At 40.5% G+C, this 20,402-nt stretch overlaps 1 protein-coding gene across 1 annotated transcript in view; it reads right to left on the bottom strand.

Moving 5' to 3' along the window:
• Positions 1 to 7,621: 7,621 nt before the first annotated feature.
• Positions 7,622 to 20,402, bottom strand: part of BRMS1L (BRMS1 like transcriptional repressor) — a 59,961-nt gene continuing 47,180 nt past the window's right edge. The window contains exons 9-10 of the mRNA XM_032762833.2: positions 17,044 to 17,170; positions 7,622 to 11,692 (exon numbers count right to left, since the gene is read on the bottom strand). Of these exons, the coding sequence (XP_032618724.1) occupies positions 11,569 to 11,692; positions 17,044 to 17,170 (251 nt within the window). The 3' untranslated portion in view covers positions 7,622 to 11,568. The remainder of the gene's footprint in view (positions 11,693 to 17,043; positions 17,171 to 20,402) is intronic.

Below are 20,402 nucleotides of genomic sequence, written 5' to 3'. Positions count from 1 at the left end.
GCATCACAATGTGATCCCACCATTCAGTGCTTGTTTCCTGAGCCTAGTGCCGATGGTCCACCGTGTGCAGCTGTTCTTGAATGCCAGCAGCAATCCTGAATTATTTGTTTCCATGGCAGACAGGAGGGCAGGCATCGCCAGTTCATTTTCTGTTTCGCAGGCCATGAAATACTGCAGGACCAGCCGTGTTGTGTTCATAATGCTCATCACTAGACTCATCAGCAATTCAGGATCCATGGTGTCAGGCAGAGATGGTGGGCACACAGTTTAAAAGGACTGTTGAAAAACAGTGCAAAATGAAGTTGGAAGTCCATGGAATGATTGGATGGAAATAACTGCATCATGGAATGGTGAGCACACCCCCATGATGCACTGCTATCCATTCCCAGATCTCCCAGCAACAGAGGGTGCCAGAAGGTAGTGAGTTGCACGGTGGGATAGCTACCCATGATGCAATGCTCTCTTTGTCAATGCAAGAGCAACAACTGTGGATGTGCTCTGCTGACACAAGGAGCATTGTGTGGACATGCACAACCAATGTAATTAAAGCAGCTTATGATCATTGATGTAACTTGTCGACTTGACTCTGTACTGTAGACAAGGCCTAAATGTGCTATTTTCAATACACTGAGAGGCCAAAAGGCTGCTTCTCTCTGACCTCAGGCACTGAAGTTTCTCGAGGACTAGATAGCCAGCCTTTGATGTGCAGAGATTCTTGCCTTCTCTCAGCCCTCATATTGACCTCTATTGGTATGTCTGCACTGCAGTTAAAAACCTGTGGCTGTTACATGGCAACTGACTGGGGTTTGAGATAAGAGGATGTTTAATTGATGTGTAGAGATTCGGGTTAAATGGGACAGGTGAGGTGGCGTGGTCCCAGAGCTTGGGCTGCAGCACAAGCCTGAATATCTATGTCATAATTAAACAGCCCCTTAGCCCAAGCCCCAGGAGCCTGAATCAGCTGGCAGGGACCAGCTGTGGGTTTTCAATTGCCATGTAGACATATTCCAAGAAGCTGTCTAACAATTTGGAAATCTGTCTACATACAGCTTATGATTCCTGGCTGATATGAAATTGCTGTGTCATGGAGTGCCTCAATGTGCAGTGTGTCAGCCATGAACTGACAAGGGCTATAACAAGTATCTGCCAAACCTGGGACAACATGGTGAAAGTAGAAGATAGGAGAAAGTAATTCCTCCAGTTTCTCTGCAGATAGTGAGAATAGAACAAAGGAACCAGTGGTAAGACTTAAGTCATGTCTCCACTAGAGACCTTACAGTGGCATAGTTGTACTGATGTGGCTGTGCTGCTCTAAGATCTCCTGTGTAACTGCTCTATGCTGAGGGAAGAGAGCTCTCCTTCCGACGTAATTAAACAACCTGCAACGAGCAGTGGTACCTATGTCAGTGGGGGGGGTTACCCGCCAACATAACGTTAACCACACCAGCGTGTCTGCCAATGTAACTTATGTCTCTCATGGGGGAGGTTCACTCGGGGGTGAGGAGGTTTCCCATGCTTGAGCAACATAAGTTATACTGACAAAAGTGCTAGTGTAGACATAGCCTCGTAAACTCAAGGGACTCACAGATAAAGGTATGGGCAGGATTGAGGAAGAGAGGGGTATGTTTTTGTAGCTGATGTTGGGGAGTGTTCCTATTTAACTGTGGGACTAGTCAAAGTAAAAGAAAACTGATGCGCAGGAGAGAGAGACTCCATGTTTGAGAGAAACCTTGTGCAGAAGGATCCTGCATATCCCAGCTGACTATCCTAAGTCCAAAGAATTCTGCAGAGCAGAGAAGAAAGTGAGGCAGGAAATGCATATAGATTCAAGACTGATATATTCCAAGGTCAGAAGGGACCATTGTGATTATCTGGCCTGACCTTCTGCATAACAGGCCATAAAACTTGCCCAAAAATATTCCTGGAGCATATATTTTAGAAAAAAATAGAAAATCTTTTAGAAAGATTAGAAAATCCAATCGATTTAAAAAATGGTCAGTGATGGAGAATCTACCACAACCTTTGATAAATTGCTCCAATAGTTAATTACCTTCACTGTTAAAAATTTATGCCTTATTTCCAGTGTGAATTTGTCTAGCATTGACTTCTGACCTTTAGATTGTGTTATATTTTTCTCTGTTAGACTGAAGAGCCCTGATCAAATATTTGTTCCACATTTAGGTACTTACAGACTGTGATCAAGTCACCCTTTAACCTTCTCTTTGTTAAGCCAAATAGGTTGAGCTCCCTGAGTCTATTACTATAAGGCATGCTTTCTAATCCTTTAAAGATTCTTGTGGCTCTTTTCTGAACCATCTTCAGTTGATCAACATCCTTCTTGAACTGTGGACACCAGAACCAGACAAGAGTATTCCAGCAGCAGTCCCAACATTACCAAACACAGCTGTAAAATAACCTCTGTATTCATACTCAAGATTCCCCTGTTTAAGCACCCAAGGATTGATCGCAATGTTAGCCTAGGAGTTTGTGTTCAGCTCATTATCCACCCCCAAATCTTTTTCAGAATTACTGCTTTTCAGAAGAGATCCCCCATCCTGTAAGCATGGCCTACCTTCTTTGCTTCTAAATGTATACATGTACATTTAGCTGGTTCAAAATGCACATTGTTTGCTTGCATTCATCTTACGTAGCTATTCAGATCCCTTTGTATCAGTGTCCAGTCCGCTTCATTATTTACACTCCCCCAATTTTTGTGTCATCTGCAAACTTTACCAGTGATGATTTAACCAGGTCATTCACAAGCGCTGTCTTTTACTTTTTCCCAGGAGTGTTCCATACCTGCTTTCCACCAAGGCCCTGCCCCCATTCTGCCCTTTCCCCAAGGTCTTGCCTTCACTCTGCCTCTCCCCTACTCCATCCCCTCCCCCAGGCCCCCGCCCACCGCTTCTGCCCTCCCCTAAACCCCTCCTGAGCCATCAAACAACTGTTTGGTGGTGGTGCTGCCCTCTATCAGCTGTTTGTCAGCAGCCCAGCCCCCATCAGCTGTTGGACAGCAGTGGTGGTGCCCCCGCATCAGTGGAGAGGTGTTTATCTAACCTCTTCTTAAAAAACTCCAGTGACAGGGATTCCACAACATCCCTAGGTAACTGTTCCAGGGCTTAACTAGCCTTATACTTAGATTATTTCTCCCCTAATATCTAACCTAAATTTTCCTTGCTGCAGATTAGTTACTTCTTGTCCTAGCTTCTGTGGATGTGCAGAACAATTACTACTATCCTCTTTATAATGGTCCTTAACATATATCAAGACTGTGATTGGGTCCCCCCTCAGGTCTTCTTTTCTCAAGACTAAATATGCCCAGTTTTTTTACTTTTCTTCATAGGTCAGTTTTATAAACCCTTTCTCATTATTGTTGCTCTCCTCTGGACTCTCCATTTTGTCCACATCTTTGTAAAGTGTGGCACCCAGCATTGAACACACTACTCCAGCTGAGGCCTCACCAGGGCTGAATAGAGCAGGACAGTTACTTTCCATGTTTTATATATGTTAAGACATATCAGATTAGGTTTTTTTTTCCAACTGTATTTTGACTAATTTAATTTTTGAACCCCTATAAGCCCCAGATCCTTCTCAGCAGTACTAGCACCTAGCCAGCTTTTCCCCATTTTGTATTTGTGCATTTGATTTTTCCTTCCTAAATGAAACGGACTTCTGAATTTCATCTTGTTGAATTCCGACCAATTCTCTAGTTTGCCAAGATCATTTTGAATTCTAATACTGTCCTCAAAAGAGCTTGCAAACCCTCCCAGCTTGTTGTCAGTCTGGGAATTTTGTAGGGCAGGGGCAGATGACAACTCCTCTGGCCATGGGAGAGAGGGGGAAGGAGGCAGCGCCTCCAGCCACAAGGGGCACAGAAAGTGCACCTCCAAAAGCAGGCACATTTTTATTCCTGTGCATGCTCTTGTTTGCACTTCATTATCCAAATCATTAATGAAAATATTAAATAGTACTGGACCCAGGACAGACCCCTTTGGGATCGCACTAGATACGTCCATCCAAGTTTGACAGCAAGCCACTGATGATTACTGTCACACTGTCTGGAGTGGTTCTCAGTTCCTTATCTGGGGCTCTTTTTTAGGGAGTATTTCCCCTCTCCTTACATAAGTTTAATGGCTTTTGGGTCAAGACTCTCATAAGACTGTGATTCACTCCTTGTTACTAACCTTTAGCTCATAGACTCATAGACTCATAGGTCAGAAGGGACCAATATGATCATCTAGTCTGACCTCCTGCACAAGGCAGGCCACAAAACCCTACCCATACACATTTATAACAACCCCACCCATGACTGAGTTATTGAAATCCTCAAAATTATGATCTGAAGACCTCAAGCTGCAGAGAATCCACCAGCAAGCGACCCATGCCCCACGCTGCGGAGGAAGGCGATAAAACCTCCAGGGCCTCTGCCAGTCCGCCCTGAGGGAAAATTCCTTCCCGGACCCAAAATATGGCGATCAGCTAAACCCTGAGCATGTGGCGCAGAACTCACCAGCTAGCACCCAAGAAAGAATTCTCTGCCAGTAACTCAGTTCCAGATCCCATCCAACATCCCTCACAGGACCACTGAGCAAACTTATCTGCCGATAATCCAAGATCAATTGCCCAAATTAAACTATCCCATCATAACATCCCCTCCATTACTTATCAAGCTTAGTCTTAAAAGCCAGATAAGTCTTTGCCCCCACTACTTCCTCTCGGAAGGCTGTCCAGAACTTCCACTCCCCTAATGGTTAGAAACTTCGTCTAATTTCAAGTCTAAAACTTCCTAATATCCAGTTTGTACCCATTCGTCCTTGTGCCTACATTAGTACTAGAACTTAAATAATTCCTTCTCCCTCCCTAACGTTAATCCCAGCCTGATATATTTATATAGAGCAAGCATATCCCCCCCGGAGCCTTCTTTTGGCCAGGCTAAAGCAAGCCAAGCTCTTTGAGTCTCCTTTCATAAGGCAGATTTTCCATTCCTCGGATCATCCTACAGTAGCCCGTCTCTGAACCTGTTCCAGTTTGAATTCATGCCTTTTATTTCTTACACACATGGGACACCAGAACTGCACACATATATTCTCAGGGGTGGGATCTCAACCCTAGCGCCGTATATAACGGCACTAAACACCCTCCTTCTCCCTTGCTGGAAATACCTCGCCTGATGCATCCTAAAACCGCATTTGCTTTTTTAACAGCCCATATCACCATTGGCCGGCTCATAGTCATCCTGCTATCAACCAATACCCAAGGTCTTTCTCCTCCTCCGTGCGCTTCCAACTGATGCGTCCCCAACGTATATCTAAAATTCTTATTTATTAATCCCTAAGTGCGCATGACCTTGCACTTTTCACTATTATATTTCATCCTATTACTATTACTCCAGTTTAACAAGGTGGTCCAGATCTGTCCTGAATAGGCTATCCCGGTCCTTCTTCCGTGTTAGCAATACCCCCCCAGCTTCGTGTCATCGCCAAAACTTTATTAGGCACATTCCCGCTCTTTGTGCCAAGGGTCAGTAACAAAAGGTTTAGAATAAGATCGGGTCCCAAAACCGATCCCTTGAGGACTCCACTAGTAGTACCTCCTTCCAACCTGACAATTCACGAGGTAAATTAGATCTACCGCATTTCCTTTGTCTAATTAACCAGTTCCTTATCCACCTTACAACTTTCATATTCATCCCCATCTTTTCCAATTTAACTAACAGTTCCCCATGCGGAACCGTGTCAAACTCTTAAAACTCTCAATATCAAGTTTAAATTTTGAACAGTGCTGGGATTATGATCTATAAGCCCAACTGACCTGTGGCATGTGAATCCTTCCACGACTAGGCCAACCGTCACACTGTCTGGAATGATTCATGACCATGAGTGCTAACCTCAGGGTAGACTGTCAAGAAGCAGGCCAAAGACCCCAAATTGGTTGTGTTCTGTAATTAGATTTCACCAACCCAGAAACAAATGTGAACTGCTAAAGCACTATAACAGTCTTACTATGGAGTCACAGGCAGTCCCCATTGGCATTCCAGTCTATCTTGCCACCCAAGCGATAGCTGGTTGCTATACACCAAAGATCACAAAATATTCAGGTTGCTCCCAGTCTCAAGAGACTACTCACTTATCCCAGGTCTACGTGTACCTTAAATCTCTCAACAAAGACCACAATGTTGTAATAAATTTTTATAGTTAGTTTATTAACTAGGGAAAAAATTAATTACAAAGTTTACAGCAGGCAAGCATATACAGAAATGAGTTAGTCTATGGTTTTAAAAGGTGACAGTGCTGTAGTAATCTGTCAGCTCTGAATGTCTTTCAGGGCTAACACAGGTGGATTCTGGAGATCTTTCCTCAGGATTCATAGCTGCTGTGGACCTGAAAGACTCCAGATAACAAAAGAGATGAAAAAAAATTCAGGTACTTTTATTTCCTTCTTCTAGAATTTAAGCTGATGAGACGAGTCCTTTTGCATGTAGCCTCTTTGTGGGTGTGAAGGGGCAAATAAAGTCTTTGTACAGTGATGTCCCACAATGGCCCACTTATTTTTGACAGGACTTCTTGATGGTTAGAAGAGAATTCCTCCTGACTGGGTTAACTGTTTCAGAGCAAACATTTTTTACACTTATAAAGCACAAAGTTATATTATCTTATAGCATGTGATAAAGATGTTATAAGTGAGATTAATGAAAGCAGCAACTTACAAGCATTTCATAAACACTAAACACATTGTTAATAAAGTTCACGACCCATCTTAACTATACCAACACAGGTGAAACAGACTGGTTTCCAGCAGTGAATTTGTCAGTGCTAAGCTGAGGCCTAAAGCCTTGGCATCTAGTCTGCCAGCATCACAATTACTCCTTCAATATAGTGTTTTAACCAGCTGTGCACTCATCTTATAGTAATTTCATCTAGACCCAATTTCCCTAGTTTGCTTATGACAAAGTCATGTGGGATTGCATCAAAAGCCTTACTAAATTCAAGACAGAATGACTACTGCTTCCCCTTATCCACTAGGACAGTAACACTGTCAAAGCCTTTAAGAAAGTTAGGTTGGTTTGACATGATTTATTCTTGACAAAATCATGTTGTCTATTCCTTATAACACTGTTAATCCTCTAGATTGGTTAAAAATTCATTCCAGTATCTTCAGGTATCAAAGTTAGGCTGACTGGTCTTTAAGTTTCCCAGGTCCTGTTTGTCCCCCTTTTTAAAGATAGACAAACACAGTACCTTTCTCTTGTCCTCTGGGAACTTACCCAGTCCCCATGAGTTCTCAAAGAACTCCTAACTGTTCCAAAGTTGAGTCATATAATTCCTTAAGTATCCTAGGATGAATTTCATCAGGCCTTGCCAACTTGAATACTTCTAATTTATCTAAATATTCTTTAACCTCTAATTGTGTTGAGCGTCTGGTCACCATTAACCTTATTACCGAAGACTGAAGGAAAATAGGCATTAAACACCTCAACCGCCTTCTTGGCATTTACTATTAGCTGTCCTTCCCCACTAAGTAGAGAACCTACACTTTTCTTCATCTTTCTTGTGCTCCTAATGTATTTAAAGAACCTCTAATTGTCTTTTATGTCCCTTGCAAGGTGTATCACATTTTATGCTTTATTCTTTTCATTTTGTCCCTACATGATTATACTATTCTTTTGTATTCCTCAGCAGTTCATTCAAGTTCCCACATTTTGTGAGATTCCTTTTTGATTTTTAGGTCATAAAGAGCTCTTGATGGAGCAATACTGGCCTCTTCCTATCTTTCCTTTACATTGGAATAGTTGGCAATTATGCCTTCTATATGTTCTCCTTGAGAAACTGCCTGCTTCCCTGTACTCCTTTTCCCCTTAGATTTTCTTTCCAGGAACCTTACATAGCCATTCTGAGTTTGTTAGTCTGTTTTGAAGTATATTGTCCTTATTCTGCTGCTCTCACTCCTTCCTTTCTTTAGAATCATGAAACCTGGCATTTCATGATCAATTTCACTCAAATTGCCTTCTGCCTTCAGATTGTCAACTTATTCCTCCCTGTTGGTCAGAGTCAAATCTAAAGTGGCTCTCTCCAGGTTACTTCCTCAACTTTCTGAAATAAAAAGTTGTCTCCAGTACATTCAAAAATATTTCGTGTTGTTACATTATTTTTCTAACAGATGTCTGGATAGGTAGAGTCCCCCATTACTACCAGCTCGTGTGTTTTGGATATTTGTTATTTGTTCTAAAAATGCCTCATCCATCTCCTCTTCCTGATTTGGTGGTTTATAGTAGACCCCTCCCTTTTATGCAGCTTAGTCAAGTCCCTATAAAGTTCTGTATGTTCTCTGCATTTGACTAAGTAATTGAGTCTACAAATTTTGCCACAGTACAGCTCCCTCTTTTTTCCTGATCACTAATAAATAGGGAGCGCTAGCAAAACAAATCAACTCCTCTTGAACTGTCAGCTTTTCTCTGGCAACCGTTATCCATGTTTACTCCATGGACATGTCTCTTTTTTTCTGAGCATTCAGAAGTAAAATAATTGACAAAATATAAAGGAATTCTGCATTGAAATTAATGGGAAACCCACTGGACTTGGAATGTCAATTTTAAAAATTCCAAGTTAAAAATAAGTAGTTAACTTGTATCTTAGCCTCTTACTTGCCAGGCAAACCAAAGAGGTGCTTACTCTAAGTAGGTCTAGAATGCAGCTGGGAGGTGTGATTGCCCGAACAAGTAGAAAGCTTCATGCTAGCACTGCTTGAGGTAGTGCACTAAAAACAGCAGAATAGACTGTGCTGCACAGATGGCAATTTGAGCTAGTCACCCATCCCCAAGCCTGGCCAACTCCCTAGGTTTGAGCATAGGTAGCTAGTCTGAGCCACCACCCAAGCCCAAGATCCACATAGCTATTTAAGCATGCTAGCTTGAGCAGAGCTAGTGCAAGTCTGTCTACTTGTGCCAGGAATCTCACCTCCCAGCTACAGTGCAGACATATCCTTTAAATGATTTATCGAGTAAATTAGGCAAGTCAAAAAGTAAGCAATGTGCTTTTTAAACCCATTCTTTCAATAAAGACTTCTAATTTCCTCCCCAGCCCCCAAACTCAATTCTGTCCCATTCATATCAGCTGCAGACAGGTATTACTTTGTACCCAGGGCTGACACTTGCTCTACACTACAAAATTTAAGGGCAGCAATTGTGCTATCTGAACTGGGGTTGAACACAGTTTAGCTGCAAATGCTAAGCAAGCCCTTACTTGTCCACATAGTGTCTGAACAGTGTGAAAGGGTTAGTTGACAATACATTTGTTAGTGCAGAGCAGGTCTGGAGAGTGTAATAGTGGCTTGTTACCAGCAGCAAGGGATAGCATGGAGAGAAAGCAGCAAATACTGAGCTTGTGTACAAAGACACTACTCTCAAGATACATGCCCAATATAAACTAAGATTCCCCTGCACATCTGTTCCAGACTGTAAACTACTTTCCACAGTGCTTAAGTTTGCTTTACGCTCATTCCCCTTTCTTGCAGGCAAAAGTGTATATTAATGTTACTGTGGTCAGCTGTTAAAAATGCTTGAGTAATGCATAGTGTCCATATTACAGTAATGCCCACATTCACTTCTCCAAACCTAAATTAATAAAAGTTGCACATGTACACACTTAGATGGCATTTGAGTAACTTGTACAGTTCCTTCTTCAAAGATTTTGAAAAAACTAAGAAAGTTAACTTTCAAATTAACGAGTGTATATTTCTACAATTTTCTAAGCAAACCTTGTTTAGTACATGTGTACGACTTATACTTCTATAGGGTTTAAGCTTTCACATATTAAAGACATGGGGGTAAATAAGCCAGAAAAGACAGAGACTTGTATTACATCTCTGGTTATATAAGTCCATACATATACTGGAATATAGACTTCTATATTTAAGTTTATTGCAAAGATATTGGATTTAAAAGTGATTTTCCAGTCAAATATCTGTATTCACCTTTTTAGGTTCTGTGGAAGACAAACATTTCTAGGCAACATTAAAAACTACAATATTTTTAAGTTCTCTTTAGAATTAAACATCTGCAACTTTCAATGAAAAATAAAAAGAGCAACACAACTGTACAAAGTGTCCACTATCACAGATCATTTATACACTACGTTAAAAAATACAAATATTTTATTACAAATTTTTTTATCAAACTGTGTACATACAGTAAGTACTGTCAAAAGCCAACACATCAATTGTTATTTTATGTACAGTTGACTAATGTTAATGTGACATGCAGTTTATCCTGAGGAATGCTTTTCTATCATTGTAAAGCTCCAATATTTTAGACTTTTGGCAACAGTCAAGTAGTTACCACCCTGCACCAGCAATGACATTTCAGAGATAAAGCAGTTAAGCATTATGTAGGGCAAAAGAGAGTTTTGCATTGCCATGATCAACTTAAGCAAATGCATGTTTTCCTTGCTCCAAGATGAGTCATCATAATAGACAGTAAAGTGCACACAACCACCAGGAAAAAACAAACAAACAAACTTATTTTTCCTCCATTCCCACCTGTTATTCTACATACTCCAAACAGGTACTATAACATTAAGGATTTCAAACTCTGCCCCTGATATCCTGAAATATAACTTCTGTGCAAGCTTAACTTTCTAAACTGCATGAAACAATTCCATTAAGAAGAGAGTAAAATATGGGAAATCTGGAAAGATGGCACATGGTGAGCAGGTCACTGTTAATTTGTCTCAGAGATACCATTTCTGAGGGTACATTTTACTTTTGACAAAAAGTGTTTGTTTCATAAGACTACAGATCAGACAAGTACAGCATGCAATACAATACTTGGTTATTTACCATTTACATGGTAATACTGCCAGGCATTCATGCCCTCTGTGGACCATATAGCACTGCCTCTATCTGTAGTGTAACTAATTTTACATTGCCTTTGCTAGTGACGTTCTTGCATAACTTAGAAAAGAAAGCCACCAACATTTTAAATTTATTATGGGGTACCAGAAAGTGCTTCTCATAAATGTCTTAATATTGACTTTATTTTGTTAAAAGTGGCATGGTAAACCTTATAAAAGTCAGAACTGTCCAGGGTCTCAAGTTTAAAAAATTCTGTTCACTTTGGATAAAAGAATATGTAAGTCATTAGACTATTCAGAAGCAACATTTGTGCAGATTAACTTACACTCACAAGACAAACAAGACAATTCACTTAATATATGAAGTGAACTGCTGGTAAAAAAATAATTGCACAGTTACCACACAATCTAGTCACAAATAATAAAAGCAAATGTTTTGCATTTTACAAATATTTTTAAATCAGAAGTTCAGCCATTATCTGTAAAGGCATACTTCATATCTTAGGCACTGGACCCAGCTTAGAGGTAAAATGTCTTGGTCAACATGATTAAGAGTCATCACCATTCAAGGACATCCATATGAAGTTTACATACAGTACTACAAATACATCAGATACTGCCATAAATTTAATGAGAATACAAAACATTATTAAATACATCTTTCACCTCATGGCACATCAAGCATGTTAACACCACTTGTTACACATCTGATTAGTAATGGTCAATTGTGGTTATGTTTTATTGAATATTTTCCTTTCTGTAACTGAGAAATATACAGTTTGGATTTACTTCCATCAGGCCTCTTAAACCACACTTCATCATGGTTAATTGTTGTAATTATGGCACTGAAAAGAAAAAAATAGAATTTAGAAACAAATGATCTTATAAACCAAAGGATCAGCCTCACAAGTAGAGTGCTCTTTTGGAATACTAAATATTTGCATTAAGAAGTACTAGGCCCAGCTACTGCCTCCTTCCTGATTATGTTGATATTTTTAACAACAGAATTCTGTAGCTGACACAAAAGATACATGAACATATCTAGGAACACTATCTTCACTAATAATTTTTCATCCCAGCATCTCTTAATGTAATAAAAATGATAGTTCTAATGAATCTCAAACATTTAATTTGGTTAAACAAAGCATTCACCTTCTCTTTTAATGTATAGGATCTATAGTAAAAATAGAAGTTTGTCTCATAGTACCCATTGAGAAGACCTTATCAATACACCAATCTGAAGAGAGCTTCCTGAAAAAAAATGAACAGGTTAAACGAAATTGCTCTCCAGCGAAAAGAAAGTTAGGAAGAACTTGTATTTAACTCTTAGCCAGTACACACAAAGGAAAAACTGAATTGTTTGGCTAATTGAACTTTTCTTACACGGATTACTTAGTTAAACATTAATGCAAACACTTCTGGAGTTGTTTTTCCTCATTGTTCCTTACCAGAAAGTTTCAAGGCACAGTCCATGCTTTCCTTTGGACCACCTGATTTAAGGATTAAAATATAATTTGACACTTGATTGCTAGTGGTGTGCCAGTTCAGTCATTATTACTTTGACACTCAGCTGAAGAGAATTCACAGAATCATGAAAATGTAGGAATGGACGGTACCTCCAGAGGATATCTAGTCTATCTCCCTAAACAGCATCAGGACCAAATATATCTAAACCATCTCTGATGGGGGGGTCTAACCTGTTCTTAGACAATGCCAAAGATGGGGATTGCACAACTTCCCTAGGTAACAATTTCAGTACTGAGATCTTTAGAGTTAGCGAGTTTTTCCCCCAATAGCTAACATAAATCGCTCTTGCTGCAGAGGAAGACCATTACTTCTTGTCCTACCTTCAGTGGACCTGGAGAACAGTTGGTCACCAGCCTCTCTATAACAGTCGTTAACATATATGAAGACTATCATCAGGTCATGTCCCCTCCCCCACCCGCAGTCTTCTCTCTCAAGACTAAACATGCCCATTTTTTAAAAACTTTTCCTCATATGTCACATTTTCTAAACCTTTTCTCGTTTTTCTTGCTGTCCTGCGGATTCTCCCCAATTTGTCCACATCTTTCTTAAAGGACAACATTCAGCAGCACACTCAGTAGTTTAGCTGAGGGCTCGGTACTGAGTAAAGTTGGACAATTACCTTCCATGTCTTACATATGACACTCCTGTTAATACACCCCAGAATGATATCAGACTTTTTCACAATTGCATAACATTTTTTAATCAATTTGTGATCCGCTATAACTCTCAGATCTTTTTCTACAGTACTACTGCCTAGCCAGTTATTGCCCATTTTATATTTATACATTTGCTTTTCCCTTCTTAAGTGAAGGACTTTGCACTTATCTTTACTGAATTTCATCTTGTTGATTTCAGAGCAAGTCTCTAACTTGCCAAGGTAGTTCTAATCCTCTCCTCCAATGTGTTTGAAAGTCCCCCCAGTGACATCACCCACAAATTCTATAAGCGCACTCTCCATTATCCAAATAATTAATGAAAATATTGACTAGTACTGGACCCAGGACAGACCTTCTGCCACTATACTTGTCCTCCTGGTTTGAAAGCAAACTATTGTTAACTACTCTGAGTATGGTTTCAACCAGTTGTGCATACACTTGATAGTAATTTTATCTAGACCACATTTTCCTGGTTTGCTTACGACAATGTCATGTGGGACTGTGTCAAAAGCTTTACTTAAAAAAAATCAAATCAATCAAGGTAAGTGTCCACTGTCTCCCCCTTATCCACTAGGCCAGTAATTCAGTCAAAGGAGGTATTAGGCTGGTTTGGCATGATTTGTTCTTGACAAATCCTAGAAGATCATAGATGACAAGTAATAGCCAACAGGGCCTTAAAAATGCATTCTCTAATAATTCATTCTAGTATCTTTTCAGGTATTCAAGTCCGGCTGACTGGTCAATAAATCCTTCTGGTCCTCTTTGTTTCTCTTTTTAAAGACTCTTTTCCAGTCCTTCTGGACCTCACCCATCCTCCATGAGTTCTCAAAAGATATTCTCTATATTATATTAAAATTGCAACAGTTTACTCAGCCTTGAAATAACTAATATATATTAGAGGATCATGTAGTACTTGGATATTTGCAGCATACAAATTACATAGTTTAAAGCTGAGGTGACAATAGACAACCTCAAAGTAAGAGCTATTTATTTACACAACTCACATTACAGTCCATATCAGATCTCCAGATCATCTCAATATTGTAAATTTAACACACTCTTAATCATTGCTGAATGGCATAGCTGCTCTGATGTAGCAGGATCCAGTGCAGGATGTAGCACATGCCAATCAAATCTATGAAAGCCATGCTCTATGCATGAATGTTTGAACACATTTACCTGTGTGATCCTGTCCAAAACTTTAACAAAAAGTCTTCAAACTCAATGTAAGGCAAAATGGGAAAGGGCAAGTGATTTCCACAGATTTGTTTCATGACGGTTAATGTAAGTGCTAAAATAAACAACATATAATTGTATCCAAATTCTTTCTTGCTTCAGCTCTAAACAGTTTTGTTTTTTTTTTTAAAAAAATCCCTGTTCAAATGTTTTCCCTGGTAAGAGTAACAAAAATCAGTAGATACAGTTGACTTCAATTACTATTGTCCAATTCAGATGGATTTCTCCATTACAGAAGAGTAGTTTCTCACACAAACCTGTGTGGCTTTGCATATATTGGATCAAACTCCACCCTAAGATTTACTTGTATCATTCCATTGATGCTGACGGTTGTTGAAGTTTGAATGTGGAAATTTAGCTGTGAATACATGTATCTATATACTGGGCAGAGGGTCACATTTATCTACATTTTCAATGTATTGCTTAAAATTCACTGAAATTTAAGAGGTCCTACACATTCAACATAATTTGTACTTTAATCCACATTTAACAAAGATTCTAGTCTCGGAATAGTTAAGAGGTTTATGTTCTAAACAGAGCTCCAACTTTTCAGAACATCAGACATTTGAAAGCAAGGACCCATGATTTACCATCAGTTTAAAGCAGTTGTCAATAAAAGTCTGGAAATATTCAGGTAAGATTCCATTTAAAACTGGGTCAAAACTTGATCCAAACTTAATCCCCTTGATCCAAACACACTGAGGAAAAAGTTTCAGAATCTGGTAACAAGTTTCGGGGCTTCAGTCTATATGGTAAAATCTTGACCCCATTTAATTCCCATTAACTACAATGGAGCCAGGACTTCACTCATAGTTCAAAATCTATCACATCTCTGCCCTCTTACATAGAAACTGTCATACCAGATCAGACCAATGTTCAATCTAGTCCACTGTCTTGACTGATGTCAGTGCCAAGTCCTGTCTTGCCTCTATCAAGTACTAGAAATTACAAAGAGAACATTTACAGAATTCTCTCCCAGGTTTTTAATCAGACTTTTTCCTGAGGTGGAGCAGCTTGTGAAAGGATTCATTGGAGAAAAACTAGGGGCAAGTATTTGACATTTTCAATGGCTTTTTAATTAATGTATTACACACATTTAGGATGTGGGCTCAGATTTCATTTTTATAAACAAAGTCAGATAGCCTGATGTCCCCTCTTGCATGTGGATTTGCAGCCAGAGAAAAATACAGATGGAAAGTCTAAGGAAATACAGTATTTTAAGTGTGGTATATTTAGTGGGTTAAGATATGGAGTCAATTAAATTATTTTTCAATTCACCTCATACAAGTACTGTACTGCAATCTCTATCATGAAATTGTGTACAAAAAACCTGCATTCAAAAATAAAACAAACAATGTAAAACTTTAGAGCCTACAAGTTCACTCAGTCCTATTTCTTGGTCAGCCAATCACTCAGATAAACAAGGTTGGTTACAATTTGCAGGAGATAATGCTGCCTGCTTCTTTTTTACAAGGTCACCTGAAAGTGAGAAAAAGCGTTTGCATGGCACTGTTGCAGCTGGCGTTGCAAGGTATTTACGTGCCAGATTTGCTAAAGTCCGTATGTCCCTTCATGCTTCAACCACCATTCTAGAGGACATGCTTCCATGCTGATGATGGGTTCTGCTTGATAACGATCCTAAGCAGTACGGACAGTTCATTTTCATGAACTGAGTCAGATGTCACCAGCAGAAAGCTGATTTTCTTTTTTGGTGGTTTGGGTTCTGTAGTTTCCACATCAAAGTGTTGCTTTTAGGATGTCTAAAAGCATGCTCCACACCTCATCCCTCTCAGATTTTGGACGGCACTTCAGATTCTTAAACCTTGGGTCAAGTGCTGTACCTATTTTTAGAAATCTCACATCAATACCTTCTTTGAGTTTTGTCAAATCTGCTGTGAAAGTATTCTTAAAAACAAACGTGTGCTGGATCATCATCCTAGACTGATATATTTCATGTTATAGGGCAGAATGTGGGTAAAACAGAGCAGGAGACATACAATTCTCCCCCCAAGGAATACAGTCACAAATTTACCAGTAATTGACACATTTTTTTTAATGAGCATCATGTCTTAGTGCTTGGCTGAACAAGAAGTAGGACTGAGTGCTTGTAGGCTCCAAAAAGTTTTACAGAGTTTGGTTTTTGAGTGCAGTTATGTAACCAAAAAAAAATAAATAAATAAAAAAAATCTGCCTTTGTAAGTTACACTTCCATGATAAAGAGATTGCACTTCAGTACTTGTATGAGGTGAATTTAAAAATACTATTCTTTATCATTTTTACAGTGCATATATTTGTAATAAAAAACAATAATATATGTGCACTTTGTATTCTGTGTTGTAAATGAAATCAATATTGAAAATGTAGAAAAACATCCAAAAATATTTAATAAATTTCAATTGGTATTCTATTGTTATAAGTATGATTAATCGAGATTAATTTTGTTTATTGTGATAAATTGTTTTGAGTTAATTGCATGAATTAACTGCGATTGACAACCCTAGTTTTAGGCTATTATTTCAGACATATACATCAGCTGTCAAATTTTAAGTATTTTAAATATTAAGATAACTAAGCCTCTACACTTATATCATTTGGTACTTATGCTGGAGAAAGACAAAAATAGGTATCTACAAGACAGCAGCCCGTTATCTTTAAAGATAGAAAATACTGATAAATAACTAACATGGCAACAGCTGACTGAAATTGTAAGGTTGGGCTTTCCATTCACTGTATAATGTCTGCTATTGTAAACGGGAGTAGGCTATAATGACCTTTACCTTGTAGGGCACTCATCTTTCTTATCAATACATATTGTCTGTCCACGTCCATACCACTCTCCATCATAATAAAGTCGTCCTTCTTCAGACCTAGCACTGTGCAGATGCTTTTCCAATTTGACAGGTGCTAAAGTGATCAACAGAAATATTTATTACTGACCATGCAGATATTAAAGTCAGGTTTATAAATTTATTTTCAAATATTTATCTACATCAGCACATGCATATATGCTAAGTGTTTAGTTATAAAAAAGGGCATTGCTACCTTGGGCAACAAACAAACTAAAATCTGAGATAGTTAAGAGACAAGATGCTTTTTTCGTTTATCTCCTGATGTAGTGGGGTCCATTAAAAAGTCCATTTTCAGGTAAAACTAACATTAACCACAGTATCTGCAGCATTCCTATACCAATAATGTGAAAGTTTGCAAACACCATGGTGACTGTGGTATATGTGGCAAGTCTAAGTATCAATCATTGATCAAATTTCTTCCTCGTTCTCCCTACCCCACACCTCTCCTCTTCCAATACAATTGTGTCAGTGTACTATGTCATTAACCACAATACCCCAAGAGAAATTTGTCACTAAATAAAGCAACGCCTACTTGCTTCCTCCTCTGTTGTTCCCCAACCACTTCCTCCCCGTTGCTTCCCTTTCTACCTAACTTGGGCATCTAAGGTGAATATCACCTTGGTATCCAAACATTGTCCCCTTCTTCTCTCCCAAATTCTACTCTTCACTGACTCAGAGCAGCAGAGCATAGTGAAATGGATAAGCTCTGCTTAACTTCAATTAGTTGCTGCATGCAGAGCAGCTGGGGGAGGTAGAAGCCAGCGAAAAAGCATTAATATGCTGCACTGACATGCATCAAGCCAATCCAATCTGTTTCTCTACAAGTCTACTCCTTCTACTGGTATTCTTCCACTATTTAAGTATTAACATTGACTTTAAAAACATTTCACCATAATGAAGAATAACTATTTCATACAAATATATGTAAGAAAGTCAGACTGTCAGTGGAGAAAGCAACCCTACTTCAAAGCACAGAGCACAACAGTGTCTCAACCAAGGCCTGAGAGATAGAAAGCAGCTTAGGGTATGTCTACAATGCAGCAAACACAAAGAGACACACAGCATTGAGTCTCAAAGTCCAGATCAACTGACTAGGGCTCATGTAGCAGGGCTAAAAACAGCCATCTCAGAGACTAGGCCCCAGACCGAGCAGGAGTATCTACACTGCTGTTTGCAGCCCCATAATGCAGGGCCACCCAGAGGATTCAAGGGGTCTGGGGCAAAGCAATTTCAGGGGCCCCTTCCATAAAAAAAGTTGCAATACTATAGAATACTATATTCTCAAGGGGGCCCCCTGCAGGGCCCAGGGCAAATTGCCCCACTTTCCACCCCTCTAGGCCATCCTGGGAAAAATAAACATTTAAAAACCTTCCACATCTCAGCACAAACCCAGTTTTGAGAAAACTTCTTTTCAAATCACCTTTACAAGGTATCACTGGTTCTCAGCATCAGCTAGTGCTAAGAAGCACTAAAGCTCATTAAAAGGGTTGGACAAATATTTTCCATCAAAATTTTTTTTGGATCGAAAAATAGAGGTTTTTAAAAAGCAGAAAAAAAATCATGGACAATGTCTGCTTTCCTTCAAAATTTGTTGTGGTTTTTTTAATTGAAAAGCTGAAATTAGTTGCTAAAACCTGAACATGATTTGGGGTTTCAGAAGTGTGTGGCCAAATATTTGCTGCTCCTTTGGACTGTTTACAAGAAACAATAAAAAATTCTGCTTAAAAAAATCCAAACTTTTGAACACTCAGCTTGTGACCAAATGCCTGACCTATCCATCAAGACTTTTCACAGGTTCCTGAACTTCTCTGGCTTCTTGACTCATCTTGTCTCCTAACTGGTCATAGGTTAGACATACAGAACAGCATACTGGGTCAGACCCAAGTCCGTCCAGCACCAGATCCTGTCTACAGACAGTGCCAATGCAGTGCCCCAAGGGAGTGAATCTAACAGTATGATCAAGTGTCTCTCTCTGCCCACCATCTCACCCTCTGACAACACGCGGCGAGGGACACCAATTAACCCGAGGGGTCTCAACATGGGGTTGGACCTCAAGGTCACGAGTTTATTACTGGTCGTGAGCTGTCAGCCTCTACCTCAAACCCTGCTTTGCTCCTCGACTTTATAATATGTAAATATAACAAAAAATGTTTTATATCAGGGGGAGGGTCACACCAGAGTTTGCTATTAAAGGGTCACCACACAAAAAAATTGAGAACAACTCAAATTAAACACCTTATGCAATGCAGGAGACGATCTCCTGGTAAGGTTGGGAAAGGAGCATGTGGCGTAGATATTGCTTTCCCATGTGACCCTCCCCATGCTCTCTTGGCTCTATCACTGTACTACAACGCACTTCAAATGAGGCCTACCTCCCTCTGACAGATCTCCCTAGTGGCACGAATAAATTAGACTATAATTTGGCATTTGAGAAGTAAAAGGAGGTAGCCAAAGGAAAGTAACAGTTGTTCTTGTGTAAATTAGCTGTCTGCAGCCTCAAACTGCTGCACATACCTTTAGCGGTAGGACGACCACTCCCCAAACAGGCCTGCCCTACTCCCTACTGACCCCCCACTCCTTCTGCCCCAAACGTCACCCTCAGAATCCCTACGATCATGCTCCTATGTCCTGACTGCCCCCCTCAATTCGTGCATACAACTGCCCGAATCTCCTCAACCACCACCCAACGGACCCCACCGCCGCAAAACCCCCCTGCCTGCCTTCCCCTGACGCCCCGACACTATCCGCCCCCTGCTGAGTCCGACAGACCCCAGAACCGCCCACACCAAACCCCTACTCCCTGCCCTAACCGCCCCCCGTAACTGCGCCCCCCCGCCGCCCACCCCCTGCCGGTCCCGACTCCCTGCCCCTTATCCAACCCCCCTGACCCCAGCCCCCTTACCATGCCGCTTACCCCTGCCTCCCCACTCTCCCGGAGCCTCAGCATGCCACGTCCACGAGCGGCCCTGGACAGCACTGCAGCAGCATGGCTCCAGCGAGACCTGAGGTTGCAGCCCTGCCACCTTACCTTGCGGCTCCAAGTGGGGGAGGAGCTCAGGCCCCACCCCCTTACCACGCAGTTCCAAGCGGGGGAGGAGCACAGGCCCCGCCCAAGCCAGGCCACTTTAGCTCTGTCCAGGGCCGCTCTTGGACGCGGCATGCTGAGGCGCCAGGGGAAGGTGGAGGCAGGAGGGAGCCTCCAACATTCTCGTGGGGGCCCCAGCGGCACTTGCCGCCCCCTCCCCAGCCCCAGTGGCCCTGCCATGGTGCAAGCCTGAGTCAGCTGA

The sequence above is a fragment of the Chelonoidis abingdonii genome, chromosome 4 (genome assembly GCF_003597395.2).
Source record: "Chelonoidis abingdonii isolate Lonesome George chromosome 4, CheloAbing_2.0, whole genome shotgun sequence".
In the NCBI taxonomy this organism is placed as follows: domain Eukaryota; kingdom Metazoa; phylum Chordata; order Testudines; family Testudinidae; genus Chelonoidis; species Chelonoidis abingdonii.
This window is presented reverse-complemented; position numbering and strand designations above follow the sequence as displayed.